This window comes from Scyliorhinus torazame, unplaced genomic scaffold (genome assembly GCF_047496885.1).
Source record: "Scyliorhinus torazame isolate Kashiwa2021f unplaced genomic scaffold, sScyTor2.1 scaffold_1360, whole genome shotgun sequence".
In the NCBI taxonomy this organism is placed as follows: Eukaryota; Metazoa; Chordata; class Chondrichthyes; order Carcharhiniformes; family Scyliorhinidae; genus Scyliorhinus; species Scyliorhinus torazame.
The window spans coordinates 5,001-23,583 of record NW_027309087.1 but is presented as its reverse complement, the minus strand read 5'-3'; the positions used below and the strand labels follow the sequence as shown (position 1 = coordinate 23,583).

General features: G+C 50.8%; 1 protein-coding gene across 1 annotated transcript in view; it reads left to right on the top strand.

Annotated features, from left to right (window-relative positions):
- Positions 1-18,583, top strand: part of LOC140407234 (ras GTPase-activating-like protein IQGAP1) — a gene marked incomplete at its 3' end in the record, with an annotated part of 46,538 nt that overhangs the window by 24,208 nt on the left and 3,747 nt on the right. The window contains exons 9-11 of the mRNA XM_072494875.1: positions 7,643-7,783; positions 11,900-11,984; positions 12,460-12,692. Coding sequence (XP_072350976.1) covers positions 7,643-7,783; positions 11,900-11,984; positions 12,460-12,692 — 459 coding nt within the window. The remainder of the gene's footprint in view (positions 1-7,642; positions 7,784-11,899; positions 11,985-12,459; positions 12,693-18,583) is intronic.

Genomic DNA, 18,583 nt, shown 5'->3' with positions numbered 1-18,583 from the left:
AATTCCAATTGTGAGGAGAGGCAGAATTGATGAGGTGCCCGCTTTTCATTCTCGCTGCCTTCATTGTGAAAATGTAGCTACTGGCCTGTTATTTTGGATTCTGTCGGACTTCGCTCGCAGTTCCCGATATTGTATCCTTCAGGATCTCTGCTGTTTTCCGAGTAAATGCCACGCAATAACTTGTCCGTTTTGTTCTTGAAACGAAATGAAATGAAAATCGCTTGTTGTCACAAGCAGGCTTCAATGAATGCTGTGACGAGGTGAGTGTACCATAATAGAACATAAAGAACAATATTCGAGGGCCCTTCGGCCCTCCAAGCCCATGCCGACTATGCTGCCCCTCTAAACTAAAATCTTCCACACTTCCTGGGTCCGTATCCCTCCGTTCCCATTCTATTCATGTATTTGTCAAGATGCCCCTTAAACGTCACTATCGTCCCTGCTTCCACCACCACCTCCGGCAGCGAGTTCCAGGCACCCACTACCCTCTGGGGGGAAAAAAAAAAAAAAAACCTACCCTCACACATCTCTAAACCTTGCCCCTCGCACCTTAAACCTATGCCCCCTGGGACTTCCGGGTGCGGCGATGACCAGCTGAGTCGCACGTTTCGGCAGCTCCCTGTGAAACGGACTTTTGGGCTCTTGATAGGAGCCCCAACGGCAATTTTGACGGCTAAAAACACTGTGCGGTAAACCAGAAGGGAATCCCCCCTGGATACGGATGGAAAAAGGAGGAGAGAGTGGCCAGATTGCAGTGGATCCTTTAGAACAGCGGCAAGGAAGGCAAGCAAAAACCAAGATGGCGTCGGAAGGTGGCAGTTTAACATGGGGCCCTGAACAACAAGAGTTCTTGAAATGCTGTGTGGAAGAGATCAAAAAGGAAATGAAGAAAGAGCTGTTGGCCCCGATACTACAGGCGATCGAAGGGCTAAAGGAGGAACAAAAGACCCAGGAGCGGGAGCTTCGGGTCGTGAAGGCAAAGGCAGCCGAGAATGAGGACGATAAACAGGGCCTGGTGGTGAAGACGGAGACGCAGGAGGCACATCAGAAACGATGTGTGGAAAGGTTGGAGGCACTGGAAAACAACGCAAGGAGGAACAACCTGAGGATTCTTGGTCTTCCTGAAGGTGTGGAGGGAGCGGACGTCGGGGCATATGTGAGCACGATGCTGCACTCGTTAATGGGAGCGGAGGCCCCGGCGGGTCCGTTGGAGGTGGAGGGAGCATACCGAGTGATGGCGCGAGGACCGAGAGAAGGAGAAATTCCCAGAGCCATAGTGGTGAGATTCCTCCGTTTTAAGGATAGAGAAATGGTCCTCAGATGGGCGAAGAAAACTCGGAGCAGTAAATGGGAGAACGCGGTGATCCGCGTTTATCAAGACTGGAGTGCGGAGGTGGCGAGAAGGAGGGCGAGCTTTAATCGGGCCAAGGCAGTGCTTCATAAAAAGAAGATAAAATTTGGAATGCTGCAACCGGCAAGACTGTGGGTCACATATCGAGGGAGGCACCACTACTTTGAGACGGCGGATGAAGCGTGGACTTTTATTGTGGAAGAAAAACTGGAATGAGCGGGTTATTAAAAAGAACGTTCGAACAAAGTGGTGGGGCGAATGTGGGGGGCAAAGAGGGGTTTTATGTACTAATCCTGCGATGTGGTAACTTTTCTCTCTCCCACAGGTGGTGATGGGGGGAGGAGAAGAGGTGGAGGAGATGGGGCGTTGGCCATTGGGGGCGGGGCCAAGGGAGAAGCGCGGGCTTGGTTCCCGCGCTATGATAATCATGGCGGGAATAGAGAAGCAGGAAGGAGGGGGCGTCGCACGGTGCGAGCCGAGGTCACGGGGGGAAGCCGAGGTCAGCCAGAGTTTGCTGACTTCTGGGAGCAACATGGGGGGAGTAATTACGCTAGCGGGGGATCTAGTGGGAGGGGGGAATTACTGGGTTGCTGCTGCTGGGGAGAGGGGGGAGCTGGTATGGGAGAGGATGGGCGGGGGGGCACCGCCTGGGGGAGATGCAGCTGCGTGGGAACTGGGTGAGGAGCTGGAAAAAGGGGATGGTTAATCGACAAGGGGGGAGGGGTAGGAAGCCCCCCAACTCGGCTGATCACGTGGAACGTGAGAGGGCTGAACGGGCCGATAAAGAGGGCACGGGTACTCGCACACCTTAAGAAACTTAAGGCAGATGTGGTTATGTTACAGGAAACGCACCTGAAACTGATAGACCAGGTTAGGCTACGCAAAGGATGGGTGGGGCAGGTGTTCCATTCGGGGCTAGATGCGAAAAACAGGGGGGTGGCTATATTAGTGGGGAAGCGGGTAATGTTCGAGGCAAAGACTATAGTGGCGGATAACGGGGGCAGATACGTGATGGTGAGTGGCAAACTACAGGGGGAGACGGTGGTTTTGGTAAACGTATATGCCCCGAACTGGGACGATGCCAATTTTATGAGGCGGATGCTAGGACGCATTCCGGACCTAGAGATGGGAAAGCTGATAATGGGGGGAGATTTTAATACGGTGTTGGAACCAGGGCTGGATAGGTCGAAGTCCAGGACTGGAAGGAGGCCGGCAGCAGCCAAGGTGCTTAAAAGATTTTATGGAGCAGATGGGAGGTGTAGACCCGTGGAGATTTGGCAGACCTAGGAGTAAGGAGTTCTCGTTTTTCTCCTATGTCCATAAAGTCTACTCGCGAATAGACTTTTTTGTGCTGGGTCGGGCATTGATCCCGAAGGTGAGGGGAACGGAGTATACGGCTATAGCCATTTCGGATCACGCTCCACACTGGGTGGACTTGGAGATAGGGGAGGAAACAGGAGGGCGCCCACCCTGGAGAATGGACATGGGACTAATGGCAGATGAGGGGGTGTGCCTAAGAGTGAGGGGGTGCATTGAAAAGTACTTGGAACTCAATGATAATGGGGAGGTCCAGGTGGGAGTGGTCTGGGAGGCGTTGAAGGCGGTGGTTAGAGGGGAGCTGATATCAATAAGGGCACATAAAGGGAAGCAGGAGAGTAAGGAACGGGAGCGGTTGCTGCAAGAACTTTTGAGGGTGGACAGACAATATGCGGAAGCACCGGAGGAGGGACTGTACAGGGAAAGGCAAAGGCTACATGTAGAATTTGACTTGCTGACTACAGGCACTGCAGAGGCACAATGGAGGAAGGCACAGGGTGTACAGTACGAATATGGGGAGAAGGCGAGCAGGTTGCTGGCACACCAATTGAGGAAAAGGGGAGCAGCGAGGGAAATAGGGGGAGTGAGGGATGAGGAAGGAGAGATGGAGCGGGGAGCGGAGAGAGTGAATGGAGTGTTCAAGACATTTTATAAAAAATTGTATGAAGCTCAACCCCCGGATGGGAGGGAGAGAATGATGGGCTTCTTGGATCGGCTGGAATTTCCCAAGGTGGAACAGCAGGAAAGGGTGGGACTGGGAGCACAGATCGAGGTAGAAGAAGTGGTGAAAGGAATTAGGAGCATGCAGGCGGGAAAGGCCCCGGGACCGGATGGATTCCCAGTCGAATTCTATAGAAAATATGTGGACTTGCTCGCCCCGGTACTGACGAGGACCTTTAATGAGGCAAAGGGAAGGGGACAACTGCCCCCGACTATGTCTGAAGCAACGATATCGCTTCTCTTAAAGAAGGAAAAGGACCCGCTACAATGCGGGTCCTATAGACCTATATCCCTCCTAAATGTAGATGCCAAGGTCCTGGCCAAGGTAATGGCAATGAGAATAGAGGAATGTGTCCCGGGGGTGGTCCACGAGGACCAAACTGGGTTTGTGAAGGGGAGACAGCTGAACACGAATATACGGAGGTTGTTAGGGGTAATGATGATGGCCCCACCAGAGGGAGAAACGGAGATAGTAGTGGCGATGGATGCCGAGAAAGCATTTGATAGAGTGGAGTGGGATTATTTGTGGGAGGTGTTGAGGAGATTTGGTTTTGGAGAGGGGTATGTTAGATGGGTGCAGCTGTTGTATAGGGCCCCAGTGGCGAGCGTGGTCACGAATGGACGGGGATCTGCATATTTTCGGCTCCATAGAGGGACAAGGCAGGGATGCCCTCTGTCCCCATTATTTGCACTGGCGATTGAGCCCCTGGCGATAGCGTTGAGGGGTTCCAAGAAGTGGAGGGGAGTACTTGGGGGAGGAGAAGAGCACCGGGTATCTTTGTATGCAGACGATTTGCTACTATACGTGGCGGACCCGGCGGAGGGGATGCCAGAAATAATGCGGATACTTGGGGAGTTTGGGGATTTTTCAGGGTATAAATTGAACATGGGGAAAAGTGAGTTGTTTGTGGTGCATCCAGGGGAGCAGAGTAGAGAAATAGAGGACCTACCGTTGAGGAAGGTAACAAGGGACTTTCGTTACCTGGGGATCCAGATAGCTAAGAATTGGGGCACATTGCATAGGTTAAATTTAATGCGGTTGGTGGAACAGATGGAGGAGGATTTCAAGAGATGGGATATGGTATCCCTGTCAATGGCAGGGAGGGTGCAGGTGGTTAAGATGGTGGTCCTCCCGAGATTCCTCTTTGTGTTTCAGTGCCTCCCGGTGGTGATCACGAAGGCTTTTTTTTTTAAAGGATTGAAAAGAGCATCATGGGTTTTGTGTGGGCCGGGAAGACCCCGAGAGTGAGGAAGGGATTCTTACAGCGTAGCAGGGATAGGGGGGGGCTGGCACTACCGAGCCTAAGTGAGTATTATTGGGCCGCTAATATTTCAATGGTGAGTAAGTGGATGGGAGAGGAGGAGGGAGCGGCGTGGAAGAGATTAGAGAGGGCGTCCTGTAGGGGGACTAGCCTGCAGGCTATGGTGACAGCCCCATTGCCGTTCTCACCGAGGAACTACACCACAAGCCCGGTGGTGGTGGCTACACTGAAGATTTGGGGACAGTGGAGACGGCATAGGGGAAAGACTGGAGCCTTGGGGGGGGGTCCCCGATAAGAAACAACCATAGGTTTGCCCCGGGGGGAATGGATGGGGGATATGGAATGTGGCAAAGAGCAGGAATAACGCAACTGAAAGATCTGTTTGTGGATGGGAAGTTCACGAGTCTGGGAGCGCTGACCGAGAAATATGGGTTGCCCCAAGGGAATGCATTCAGGTATATGCAACTGAGGGCTTTTGCGAGGCAACAGGTGAGGGAATTCCCGCAGGTCCCGACAAGAGGTGCAGGACAGAGTGATCTCAAAGACATGGGTGGGGGATGGTAAGGTGTCAGATATATATAGGGAAATGAGGGACGAAGGGGAGACTATGGTAGATGAACTAAAAGGGAAATGGGAAGAAGAGCTGGGGGAGGAGATCGAGGAGGGGCTGTGGGCAGATGCCCTAAGCAGGGTAAACTCGTCGTCCTCGTGTGCCAGGCTAAGCCTGATTCAGTTTAAGGTATTACACAGGGCACATATGACTGGAGCACGGCTCAGTAAATTTTTTGGGGTGGAGGATAGGTGTGCGAGGTGCTCGAAGCCCAGCGAATCATACCCATATGTTTTGGTCATGCCCGGCACTACAGGGGTTTTGGATGGGGGTGACAAAGGTGCTTTCAAAAGTAGTAGGAGTCCGGGTCGAACCAAGCTGGGGGTTGGCTATATTTGGGGTTGCACAAGAGCCGGGAGTGCAGGAGGCGAGAGAGGCCGATGTTTTGGCCTTTGCGTCCCTAGTAGCCCGGCGCAGGATATTGCTAATGTGGAAAGAAGCCAAGCCCCCGGGGGTGGAGACCTGGATAAATGACATAGCGGGGTTTATAAAGCTAGAGCGGATTAAGTTCGTCCTAAGGGGGTCGGCTCAAGGGTTCACCAGGCGGTGGCAACCGTTCGTCGAATACCTCGCAGAAAGATAGACGGAATGGGAAAAAGAAGGCAGCAGCAGCAGCCCAGGATCGGGGGGGGGGGGGGGGGGGCGGGGGGGGGGAGGAGGAACCAGAAGGACTCTCAGGGTTGTTAATATATACTGTATAGTATGTATAGGTCGTTGCTATAGATAATTATATATTGGACTGTTAAATTATATTTTTGGAGAGTGTTACTTGTGACAAGGCAGTTGCCAATTAGGGCTAGTTTTCATTTTTGTTATTTATTATTTATTCATTTTTTGTTTATAAAATAGGTCATTGTTATTTGTGTTGTTATAATATTGTGTAAAGGATGCACAATGTACTGTGTTGGTTGACCAAAAATTTTCAATAAAATATTTAATTAAAAAAAAAAAAACCTATGCCCACTAGTAATTGACCCCTCTACCCTAGGAAAAAGTCTCTGACTATGCACTCTATCTATGCCCCTCATAATTTTGTAGACCTCTATCAAGTCGCCCCTCAACCTCTGTCATTCCAGTGAGAACAAACTGAGTTTATTCAACCGCTCCTCATAACTAATGCCCTCCATACCAGGCAGCATCCTGGTAAATCTCTTCAGCACCCTCTCTAAAGCCACCACATCCTTCTGGTAGTGTGACAACCAGAATTGAACACTATACTCCAAGTGTGGTCTAACTAAGGTTCTATACAGCTGCAACATGACTTGCCAATTTTTATACTCAATGCCTTCTTGACTACCTCCTCCACCCGTGTTGCCCCTTTCAGTGACCTGATCTCTCTGACTGTCAATGCTCCTGAAGGTTCTACCATTCACTGTATATTCCCTACCTGCATTAGACCTTCCAAAATGCATTTCCTCACATTTGTCCGGATTAAACTCCATCTGCCATCTCTCCGCCTAAGTCTCCAAACTATCTAAATCCTGCTGTATCCTTTGACAGTCCTCATCGCTATCCGCAATTCCACCAACCTTTGTGTCGTCTGCAAACTTACTAATTAGACCAGTTACATTTTCCTCCAAATCATTTATATATACTACAAAGAGCAAAGGTCCCAGCACTGATCCCTGTGGAACACCACTAGTCACAGCCCTCCAATCAGAAAAGCACCCTTCCGTTGGTACTCTCTACCTTCTATGACCTAGCCAGTTCTGTATCCATCTTGCCAGCTCACCTCTAATCCTGTGAGACTTCACCTTTTGTACCAGTACAGTGCAGAAGGAGGCCATTCGGCCCATCAAGTCTGCACTGACCCACTTAAGCTCTCACTTCCACCCTATCCCCGTAACCCAATAACCCCTCCCAACCTTTTTGGACACTAAGGGCAATTTAGCATTGCCAATCCACCTACCCTGCACGTCTTTGGACTGTGGGAGGAAACCGGAGCACCTGGGGGAAACCCACGCAGACACGGGGAGAACGTGCAGACTCCAATGCACTGTATGTTCTATGCTCTGCACAGACAGTGACCCAGTGGGGTATCAAACCTGGGACCCTGGCTCTGTGAAGCCACAGTGCTCACCACTTGTACTGCTTACGGGTGGCTACGCTGAGGTAGCCTAATTGTCATCCTCACAGCTGATGTGTATCAGTGAAAGCCTGTGCAGGGCTGTGCTGTTTCAACATTGTGGCCGGCCTTGTCGTCTTTCCTTTGTGCAGCGAGATCCAAACCTTGTTAGAATAAAAATGTGCCCGTTGCCTGGGTGGCGAGACTTTACTAATTCCGGATATCTCCAGTGTCGAGAGTCCTGTAAATTGGGTCACTTATTTTTTTGAGAACGCCAGCTGAGTGGAAAGATAACCAGGGTGTTTTCTTTCCCGCAGCAAACTGCCGTACGATGTGACCCCAGAGCAAGCCATGACCCACCCCGAGGTCCAGCGGAGACTCGACATATCCATTCGCAACCTGCGGACCGCCACCGATAAATTCCTCCAAGCCATCGTTTCCTCCGTGGACAAGATACCGTACGTGCTCTCCTCGCGGGTTTCCCCCAAATACACGAGTGTCTCCGAACCTCGGGGTTGTGGGAGTCGACGGCTAGAGTTTGTGCTTCCCCGCTGCTTACAATAACTCCGATAGAGGAAGTCAGCTGGAAATATAATAACGGGCGGCGAAAAGTTCTGCGGGTATTTAAAAAGGGGACAGACTGAGTAAAGTGAGCAATGGCCCTCCAGAGGAGGGGTGAGGGGGGGGGGGGGGGGGGGGGGGGAACTAATAATGGAAAATAAGTTGTGACAGGCGAACTGAAGATATGTTTTGCGTCTGCCTTCACTGCGAAGGATGCAAGTAACATCTCCGAAACACTTGTGAATCAGGAGGAGGAAGGGAGGAGCTTTGTCATGTGAGAGTACGTTTAAGAAATGGGTGTTTATAAATGGGTGTGTATATAAATATCTGTAGTGAGAGTACCTTTAAGAAATGGGTGTTTATTACTGCAGTGATGTCGGAGAGTGGGTGGAGCTGGGCTGTCTGTCAGCTTTTTACTTTTGTTTTAGGCCGTTTGCTGCAGGGTGTGTTTTAGTTTCATTTTCAGAGCTGGATAGCTGCAGTCACAGCCAGAAGGTGTATTAGAGTCTTTCTCTCTAATCTAAAGAGTGTAAATCGATCGTGCTGATTTAAAACTAATAACAGTCGTGACTTTAACCTGATGTGTTTCTGGTAAAAGGTGTTTTAAGTCTGATGGATGTTGAAAGGAAAGCTTAAAGGGTTACTTAGTGTTGTAGTCTTTGGGGGTTGTATTTGAATTAATGGTTGCTAAGATGTTCACTGTATGTTTTAAAAAGGTTAACTTGAGTTCATAGAATAAACATTGTTTTGCTTTAAAAAATACTTTTCCATTTCTGCTGTCCCACACCTGGAGAGTGGGCCGTGTGCTCCCCATACCACAATCTAGTAAAAGTTGTGGGTCAGGTGAACTCCATGATACACTTTGGGGTTCTCTAAACCCTGGCCCATAACACTTAAACAAAGACAATCACCATAGAACATACATAGAACATAGAAAATACAGCACAGAACAGGCCCTTCGGCCCACAATGTTGTGCTGAACCTTTGTCCTAGATTAATCATAGATTATCATTGAATTTACAGTGCAGAAGGAGGCCATTCGGCCCCCTGAGTCTGCACCGACTCTTGGAAAGAGCACCCCACCCAAACTCAACACCTCCACCCAACACCAAGGGCAATTTTGGACACTAAGGGAAATTTATCATGGCCAATCCACCTACCCTGCACATCTTTGGACTGTGGGAGGAAACCGGAGCACCCGGAGGAAACCCACGCAGACACTGGGAGGACGTGCAGACTCCGCACAGACAGTGACCCAAGCCGGAATCGAACCTGGGACCCTGGAGCTGTGAAGCAATTGTGCTATCCACAATGCTACCATGCTGCCCTTAAGAACAACTTAATCGACACTATATCATTCTACCGTAATCCATGTACATATCCAATAGCTGCTTGAAGTCCAACAGTCCTCCCACAGTCCAAAGATGTGCGGGTTAGGTGAATTGGCCAATGATAAATTGCCCTTAATGTCCAAATTGCCCTTGGTGGTGGGTGGAGGTGTTGAGTTTGGGTAGGGTGCTCTTTCCAAGAGCTGGTGCAGACTCAAGGGGCCGAATGGCCTCCTTCTGCACTGTAAATTCAATGATAATCTATGATTAATCTAGGACAAAGGTTCGGCACAACATCGTGGGCCGAAGGGCCTGTTCTGTGCTGTATTTTCTATGTTCTATGTTCTATGAAGGTCCCTAATGTTTCCGATTCAACTACTTCCACTGGCAGTGCATTCCATGCCCCCACTACTCTCTGGGTAAAGAACCTACCTCTGATATCCCTTCTATATCTTCCACCAGGGAAAGGTTACTGAGAAAATTCATTTCGAACAAAGAGCTGACAGGCTTCCAGGTCTTCTCGTCCTGGGGTCTTTATAACAGTGGCTGCTGAAATAATCTTTATTGTCAGAGGCAGGTTTACATTAACATTGCAATGAAGTAACTGAAAATCCTCGAGTCGAGACTTGTTATTATACATGTCGGAACCGAGTGTGACAATAGATTTTCATAGAATTTACAGTGCAGAAGGAGGTCATTCGGCCCATCGAGTCTGCACCGGCTCTTGGAAAGAGCACCCTACCCAAGCCCACACCTCCACCCTATCCCCATAACCCAGCAACCCCACCCAACACTAAGGGCAATTTTGGACACCGAGGGCAATTTATCATGGCCAATCCACCTAACCTGCACATCTTTGGACTGTGGGAGGAAACCGGAGCACCCGGAGGAAACCTACGCAGCCACTGGGAGGATGTGCAGACTCCGCACAGACCGAGACCCAAGCCGGGAATCGAACCTGGGACCCTGGAGCTGTGAAGCAATTGTGCTGTTCACAATGCTACCGTGCTGCCCCCAATAGGGGGAATACTGGACCTGCTTCGGGTGTTTGGGGCTTTCTCGAGGTACATATTAAATCTACACGAGTGAATATTTTGTGGTGTCTCGGGCAGGGGTGGGGTGCTGCCATTCCGTAGGGCAGGGACTCGCTTTAGATACCTAGTCGCTCGGGATTGTGGGGTGGGGGGAGGCTCCGTAGGTACAACATTTCTAGTTTGGTGGGAGGGTGAAAGCTGATCTGGCAAGGTGGGATGGTCCCTGGCGGGTCAGGTACAGGCGGATAAAATGAATGTGATTTCTGTTTGTGTTCCAATGCCTGCCGATTTTCTTGCCAACGGCATTTTTTTAAGAGAGATTGAAGGGATGATTACCTCATTCATATGGGGAGGGAAGGTGGCCAGAATTTTAAAAGGTGCTACGACAGAGAGGAAGGCAGGCAGGGGGTTTGGGTCTTCCGAACCTGATGTAATATTACTGGGTGGCGAATGTGGAGAAGGTGTGGAGAGGGGTGACTCCTAATGGGTCAGAATGGAGGAGAGTTTGGGTAGGGGGTCAGGATTGAAGGTGCTAGCAATAGCGACACTCCCGACGGCCCCGGGGAGATACTCCAGGATTCTGGGAGTAATGGCTTCGTTGAGAATTGAGAGGCAATTTCGACAGCACTGCGGGTTGGGGGACAAGGGAAATGCCGATTCGGGGAATCAAATATTTGAGGATATTTTCGGAGATGGGGGGAGAAAGGAATTAGGGTACTAAAAGATTTGTTTCTTGGGGGTCGGTTTGCAGGATCGAAGAAGCTGGGAGTGAAGTATGGGCTGGAGCAGGGGGAAATGTTTAGGTACATGCATTTTCAAGACTTTGCCAGGAAGGAGATACAGAGCTTCCCGGGGGAGCCGGCCTCCACATTGCTGGAGGAGGTGCTGACAACAGGGGGACAGGAGAAGGGGGTAGTGTCGGCGGTTTACGAGGCTATTTTGCAAGAGGAGAAGGCATCGCTGGAGGGGATCAGGGCAGGATGGGAGGGGGGGTTCGGGAAGGATATGGAGGAGGGGTTCTGGTGTGAGGTGCTCCGGAAAGTAAATGCCTCCACCTCGTGTGCGAGGTTGGGGCTGATACAGCTGTAGGTGGTATATAGAGCGCACCTCACAAAGGCGAGGATGAGCCGTTTCTTTGAGGGGTAGAAGATGTCTGAGCATTGCTGCGGGGGTGGCGCTAATCACGTTGATATGTTTTGGTCCTGTCCAAAGCTGGAGGATTACTGGAAGGAGGTGTTTAGGGTCATCTCTAAGGTGGTGCGCGTGAAACTGGACCCGGGCCCTCGGGAGGCCATATTCGGGGTGTCGGACCTGCCAGGGTTGGAAACAGAGGCAGACGTTGTAGCCTTCGCCTCATTGATCGGCCAAAGGCGGGCCAGTTGGGATGGAAATCAACCTCCTATGTCTGCCAAGTGTGTGTGAGATGAGTATTTTTGTTGTAAACTCGGCGAGTTGTGAAGAGGAAGATGCTGCCTGAAAGGGTGGTGGGAGCAGATTCAATCGGAACTTTCAAAAGGGGTGTGGGTGGGGATTGGACAAATTGGATAGATGTTGCGGGAGGCCAGCACAGGAGGCAAAGGGCCAAATAGCCTCCTCCTGGGCTGTGGGATTCGGTGATCACCTAACATTGACCTTGTTGTTGTGTGGACAGGTATGGAATGAGATACACTGCCAAAGTGTTGAAAAGCTCACTGCGCGAAAAGTTCCCAGATGCCTCGGAGGACGAGTTGTTCAAGGTGAGGTCGGACCCGGTGGGTCGGGTCTGCTCGGCGATGAGGGCCATGTTCCTGGTTGCCCCGTGACGCACTCCAGCAGCACCTGATGACCCATTCCAGGGCAGGAGGGGGAAATGGGCTTCAGAGTGGGAGAGCCACCCTTCACCCACGGCAGGAAGGAACCCGCGGGAGGCAACGGGGGGGGGGGGGGGTGAGAAATGAGATGGCTCGATGGGCAAAGCACAGGTAGAGCACCAAGCAGTGCAGGAGCCTGCACGGTTGGCTGGGGCTAGATGGGAGAGATTGACATGAGGGAGCCTCCTGCAGTTGACCACCGTGTGGCCAAGTTTAGGAGCGAACTGACCCGCAGGGTTGCCGATTGCGGTGGGTGTGTGCACGGGGTGTGTTTATGACATTGGCAATATACAGTTTCAAGAAAAACTAATTGTGCCAGTTGTTTGTCAACGGGTGCTAATTATTTTCTCCTCTGTCTCAGGTCGTCGGGAACCTTCTATACTATCGCTACATGAATCCTGCAATCGTGGCCCCGGACGGCTTTGATATCATCGACGTGGCGGCAGGAGGTGGGCTGCATACAGACCACCGCCGTAACCTGGGCTCCATCGCCAAGCTGCTGCAGCACGCTGCCTCCAGCAAATCGATCGAGGGAGAAACCGGCCAGCTCCGCACCATCAACGACTACCTGGTCCACTCCCAGCAGAGATTCAGGTCTCCACCACTTCATCCTGCCTTTGTTTCAGTGAAACATTTACCCGGCGCCATCTTCCCGCAAACTAAATAGGCTCTCCCTACTTTGTGACATTCATTGGTGGGAGCACACACTCCCATGACAGGTACAGCACGGGGCTAGATACAGAGTAAAGCTCCCTCTACACTGTCCCCATCAAACACTCCCAGGACAGGTACAGTACGGGGGTAGACGCAGAGTAAAGCTCCCTGCACACTGTTCCCATCAAACACTCCCAGGACAGGGACAGCACGGGGCTAGATACAGAGTAAAGCTCCCTGCACACTGTTCCCATCAAACACTCCCAGGACAGGTACAGCACGGGGTTAGATACAGAGTAAAGCTCCCTCTACACTGTCCCCATCAAACACTCCCAGGACAGGGACAGCACGGGGCTAGATACAGAGTAAAGCTCCCTCTACACTGTCCCCATCAAACACTCCCAGGACAGGTACAGCACGGGGTTAGATACAGAGTAAAGCTCCCTCTACACTGTCCCCATCAAACACTCCCAGGACAGGTACAGCACGGGGTTAGATACAGAGTGAAGCTCCCTCTACACTGTCCCCATCAAACACTCCCAGGACAGGTACAGCACGGGGTTAGATGCAGAGTAAAGCTCCCTCTACACTGTCCCCCTCAAACACTCCCAGGACAGGTACAGCACGGGGCTAGATACAGAGTGAAGCTCCCTCTACACTGTCCCCATCAAACACTCCCAGGACAGGTACAGCACGGGGTTAGATACAGAGTGAAGCTCCCTCTACACTGTCCCCATCAAACACTCCCAGGACAGGTACAGCACGGGGTTAGATGCAGAGTAAAGCTCCCTCTACACTGTCCCCATCAAACACTCCCAGGACAGGGCCAGCACGGGGTTAGATAGAGTAAAGCTCTCCAGCCAATGAAGCGCTTTTAGAAGCAAGGTCACTGTTTTTGATGTGGCGAAACCCGGCAGCCAATCGGTGCACAGCAAGATCCCACAGACCAGCAATGCGATTGTGCCAGGGGACCTGCTTTAAGTTGGTCGACAGAATTTGGGCAGCACAGTGACACCGTGGTTAGCACTGCAGCCTCACGGCACTGAGGACCCGGGTTCGATCCCGGCTCTGGGTCACTGTCCGTGTGGAGTTTGCAGATTCTTCCCGTGTCTGCATGGGTCTCACCCCCACAACCCAAAGATGTGCAGGTTAGGTGGATTGGCCGCGCTAAATTGCCCCTTAATTGGAAAGAAATAATTGGGTACTCTAAATTTTAAAAAGAAAAGTAGGTCGGTGGTATCAATATGTTCCCAACTGAAAGGCTATAACTTTCTATCAAAGTTCAATCCAGGCAAATGCGAGGTGATGCATTTTGGAAGATCTAATTCAAGAGCGGACTATACGGTCAATGGAAGAGTCCTGGGGTAAATTGATGTACAGAGAGAGCTGGGAGTTCAGGTCCATTGTACCCTGAAGGTGGCAACGCAGGTCGATAGAGTGGTCAAGAAGGCATGCAGCATGCTTGTCTTCATCGGACGGGGTGTTGAGTACAAGAGTCGACAGTTCATGTTACAGTTGCATAGGACTTTGGTTAGGCCACATTTGGAATACTGCGTGCAGTTCTGGTCACCACATTACCAGAAGGATGTGGATGCTTCAGGGAGGGTGCAGAGGAGGTTCACCAGGATGTTGCCTGGTATGGAGGGCGCTAGCTATGAAGAAAGGTTGAGTAGATTAGGATTCTTTTCGTTGGAAAGACGGAGGTTGAGGGGGGACCTGATTGAGGTCGACAAAAGTATGAGAGGTATGGACAGGGTGGATAGTAACGAGCTTTTTCCAAGAGTGGGGGTGTCAATTACATGGGGTCACGATTTCAAGGTGAGAGGGGGAAAGTTTTTAAGGGAGATGTGCGTGGAAGGTTTTTTACGCAGAGGGTGGTGGGTGCCTGGAACGCTTTGCCAGCGGGGGTGGTAGAGGCGGGCACGATAGCGTCATTTAAGATGCATCTAGACAGATGTATGAATGGGCGGGGAACAGAGGGAAGTAGATCCTTGGAAAATAGGCGACAGGTTTAGATAAAGGATCTGGATCGGCGCAGGCTGGGAGGGCCGAAGGGCCTGTTCCTGTGCTGTAATTTTCTTTGTTCTTTGAACCTCCATTTTGTTAGCCCCTTTTTGGAAATCGGTTATCTCGGCACCAAGGATCCGACTCCAGTTTAGTCCGTGTCTAATCCAGCCCACCCTGTTGGTGATTTGATTCTAACCTTTTGTCAGGAATTCTCCTTTTTTTGTTTACTTCTCCCGGTGCTCAATCTCTTGTCGATGTTTCCACCCCACCTTGCTTCTGATTCCGAAGTGTTAAAAGGCAAGATAGCTGGAGGTGTGGGATTCCATCCGCTTCCTGTCCCTCCCCCTGCTTGTCTGCACCTGTGAAGATGGAAAATCGCTGCTCACTTTCATGTCTGCACCTTTGATGCTTGTGACGGTACCTAAAGAGAGAGAGTCTAGTCTCTGCACTGCAGGGGATCAGACGTTCCGGCTGGAACAGGCTGTCGAGAAGGAGATTCAGCACCTCTCCGTCACAGCCTGCCACATGTGAGGGGGGGCGGGGGGGGGGCTGCTGTTCATGGCGGTCAAGCTAAGCTCATTAATAAGGCCACAGGACATCAGAGCAGAAATCGGCCAGTCGGCATGTCGAGTCTGCTCCGCCATTCAATGATGTTGTGTCTGTCCTGACAACTTAACTCTGCTTTCTTCCTTATCCTGCTGCTTGGGGTGGCACAGTGGGTTGGCACCGCTGCCTCACAGAGCCAGGGGCCCGGGTGGGCGCCGCTACCTCAGAGCCAGGGGCCCGGGTTCGATTCCGGCCTCGGGTGACTGTCTGTGTGAGGTTTGCACGTTCTCCCCATGTCTGCGTGGGTTTCCTCCGGGTGCTCCGGTTTCCTCCCACAGTCCAAAGATGTGCGGGTTAGGTGGGGTTACGGGTAGGGCAGAGGATCAGGCCTGGGTAGGGTGCTCTCTGAGGGTCAGTGCGGACTCAATGGGCCGAATGGCCTCCCCTCTGCACTGTAGGGATTATACGATTCAAGAATCCTGGGTCCGATTGGCACAGTACTCCATTTAGCTCCGTTGACTATCTGGCAAGCTGTATTTGGCTACATTGACGTGAAACCATTCTGCAAGCAGCAAGCCTTGCTTGAAGATGGTATGACAACTGCTATTAACAAAGAACCAGAACAAAGAAAGGTGCAGCACAGGAACAGGCCCTTCGGCCCTCCAAGCCTGCGCCGACCATGCTGCCCGTCTAAACTAAAATCTTCGACACTTCCTGGGTCCGTATCCCTCTGTTCCCACCCTATTCATGTATTTGTCAAGATGTCCCTTAAACGTCACTATCGTCCCTGCTTCCACCACCTCCTCCGGCAGCGAGTTCCAGGCACCCACTACCCTCTGCGTAAAAAACTTGCCTCGTACATCTCCTCTAAACCTTGCCCCTCGCACCTTAAACCTATGCCCCCTAGTAATTGACCCCTCCCTGACTATCCACCCTGTCTACCCCTCATAATTTTGTAGACCTCTATCAGGTCGCCCCTCAACCTCCTTCGTTCCAGTGAGAACAAACCGTGTTTATTCAACCTTTCCTCATAGCTAATGCCCTCCATACCAGGCAACATCCTGGTAAATCTCTTCTGCACCCTCTCTAAAGCCTCCTCATCCTTCTGGTAGTGTGGCGACCAGAATTGAACACTATACTCCAAGTGTGGCCTAACTAAGGTTCTGTACAGCTGCAACATGACTTGCCAATTCTTATACTCAATGCCCCGGCCAATGAAGGCAAGCATGCCGTATGCCTTCTTGACTACCTTCTCCACCTCTGTTGCCCCTTTCAGTGACCTGTGGACCTGTATACCTAGATCTCTCTGACTGTCAATACTTTTGAGGGTTCTACCATTCACTGTATACTCCTACCTGTATTAGACCTTACAAAATGCATTACCTCACATTTGTCTGGATTAAACTCCATCTGCCATTTCTCCGCCCGTCTCCAAACAATCTAAATCCTGCTGTATCCTCTGACAATCCTCATCGCCAGCCGCAATTCCACCAACCTTTGTGTCGTCTGCAAACTTACTAATCAGACCAGTTACATTTTCCTCCAAATCATTTATATATACTACAAAGAGCAAAGGTCCCAGCACTGATCCCTGCGGAACACCACTAGTCACAGCCCTCCAATCAGAAAAGCATCCTTCCATTGCTACCCTCTGCCTTCTATGACCTAGCCAGTTCTTTATCCATCTTGCCAGCTCTCCTCTGATCCCGTGTGACTTCATCTTTTGTACCAGTCTGCCATGAGGGACCTTGTCAAAGGCCTTACTGAAGTCCATATAGACAACATCCACTGCCCTACCTGCATCAATCATCTTAGTGACCTCCTCAACAAACTCTATCAAGTTAGTGAGACATGACCATCTGCTTCACAAAACCATGCTGCCTCTCGCTAATACGTCCACTTGCTTCCAAATGGGAGTAGATCCTGTCTCGCAGAATCTCTCCAGTAATTTCCCTGCCACTGGCGTAAGGCTCACCGGCCTGCAGTTCCCTGGATTATCCTTGCTGCCCTTCTTAAACAAAGGAACAACATTGGCTATTCTCCAGTCCTCTGGGACATCACCTGAAGACAGTGAGGATCCAAAGATTTCTGTCAAGGTCTCCGCAATTTCCTCTCTGCCTCCTTCAGTATTCTGGGGTAGATCCCATCAGGCCCTGGGGACTTATCCACTGTGATATTTTTCAGGACACCCAACATAAGCACTAGGAACAGGAGTAGGCCATCTGGCCCCTCGAGGCTGCTCCGCCATTTAATGAGATCATGGCTGATCTTTGTGGACTCAGCTCCACTCTCCGGCCCGTACACCATATCCCCGAAATCCCTTTAATTCTTTAGAAAGGCACCTATCTTTTTCTTAAAAACGTTTAAAGAAGGAGCCTCAACTACTCTCACTGGGCAAGGAATTCCAGAGATTCACAACCCTTTGGGTGAAGAAGTTCCTCCTACTCTCCGTCCTAAATCTACCTCCCCTTATTTTGAGGCCATGCCCCCTGCTTTCCCCCCGACCAGTGGAAACAACCTGCCCGCATCTATCCTATCTAATTCCCTTCATAATTTTATATGTCTCAATAAGATCCCCCCGCATCCTTCTAAACTCCAATGAGTACAGTGCCAGTCTACTCAATCTCTCGCCATAATCTAATCCCCTCAACTCTGGGATCAACCTAGTGAAATCTCCTCTGCACTCTCTCCAGTGCCAATATGTCCTTTCTCGGGGAAAGGAGACCAAAACTGAACACAATACTCCAGATGTGGCCTCACCAATACCCTATACAATTGCAGCATAACCTCACTAGTCTTGAACTCCATCCCGTTAGCAATGAAAGACAAAACTCGATTAGCCTTCTTAATCACCTGTTGCACCTGCACACCAACTCTTTGCGACTCGTGATCCTTCCGGGGTCAACACCTCGTCTTTTTGGATCTCAATGTGACCCAGGCTATCTACACACCCTTCTCCAGACTCAACATCCACCAATTCCTTCTCTTTGGTGAATACTGATGCAAAGTATTCATTTAGTACTCACCCATTTCCTCTGGCTCCACACAGATTCCCTCCCTGTCCTTCAGTGGGCCAACCCTTTCCCTGGCTACCCTCTTGTTTTTTATGTACGTGTAAAAAGCCTTGGGATTTTCCTTAACCCTATTTGCCAATAAATTTTCGTGACCCCCTTCTAGCCCTCCTGACTCCTTGCTTAAGTTCCTTCCTACTTTCCTTATATTCCACACAGGCTTCGTCTGTTCCCAGCCTTTTAGCCCTGACAAATGCCTCCTTTTTC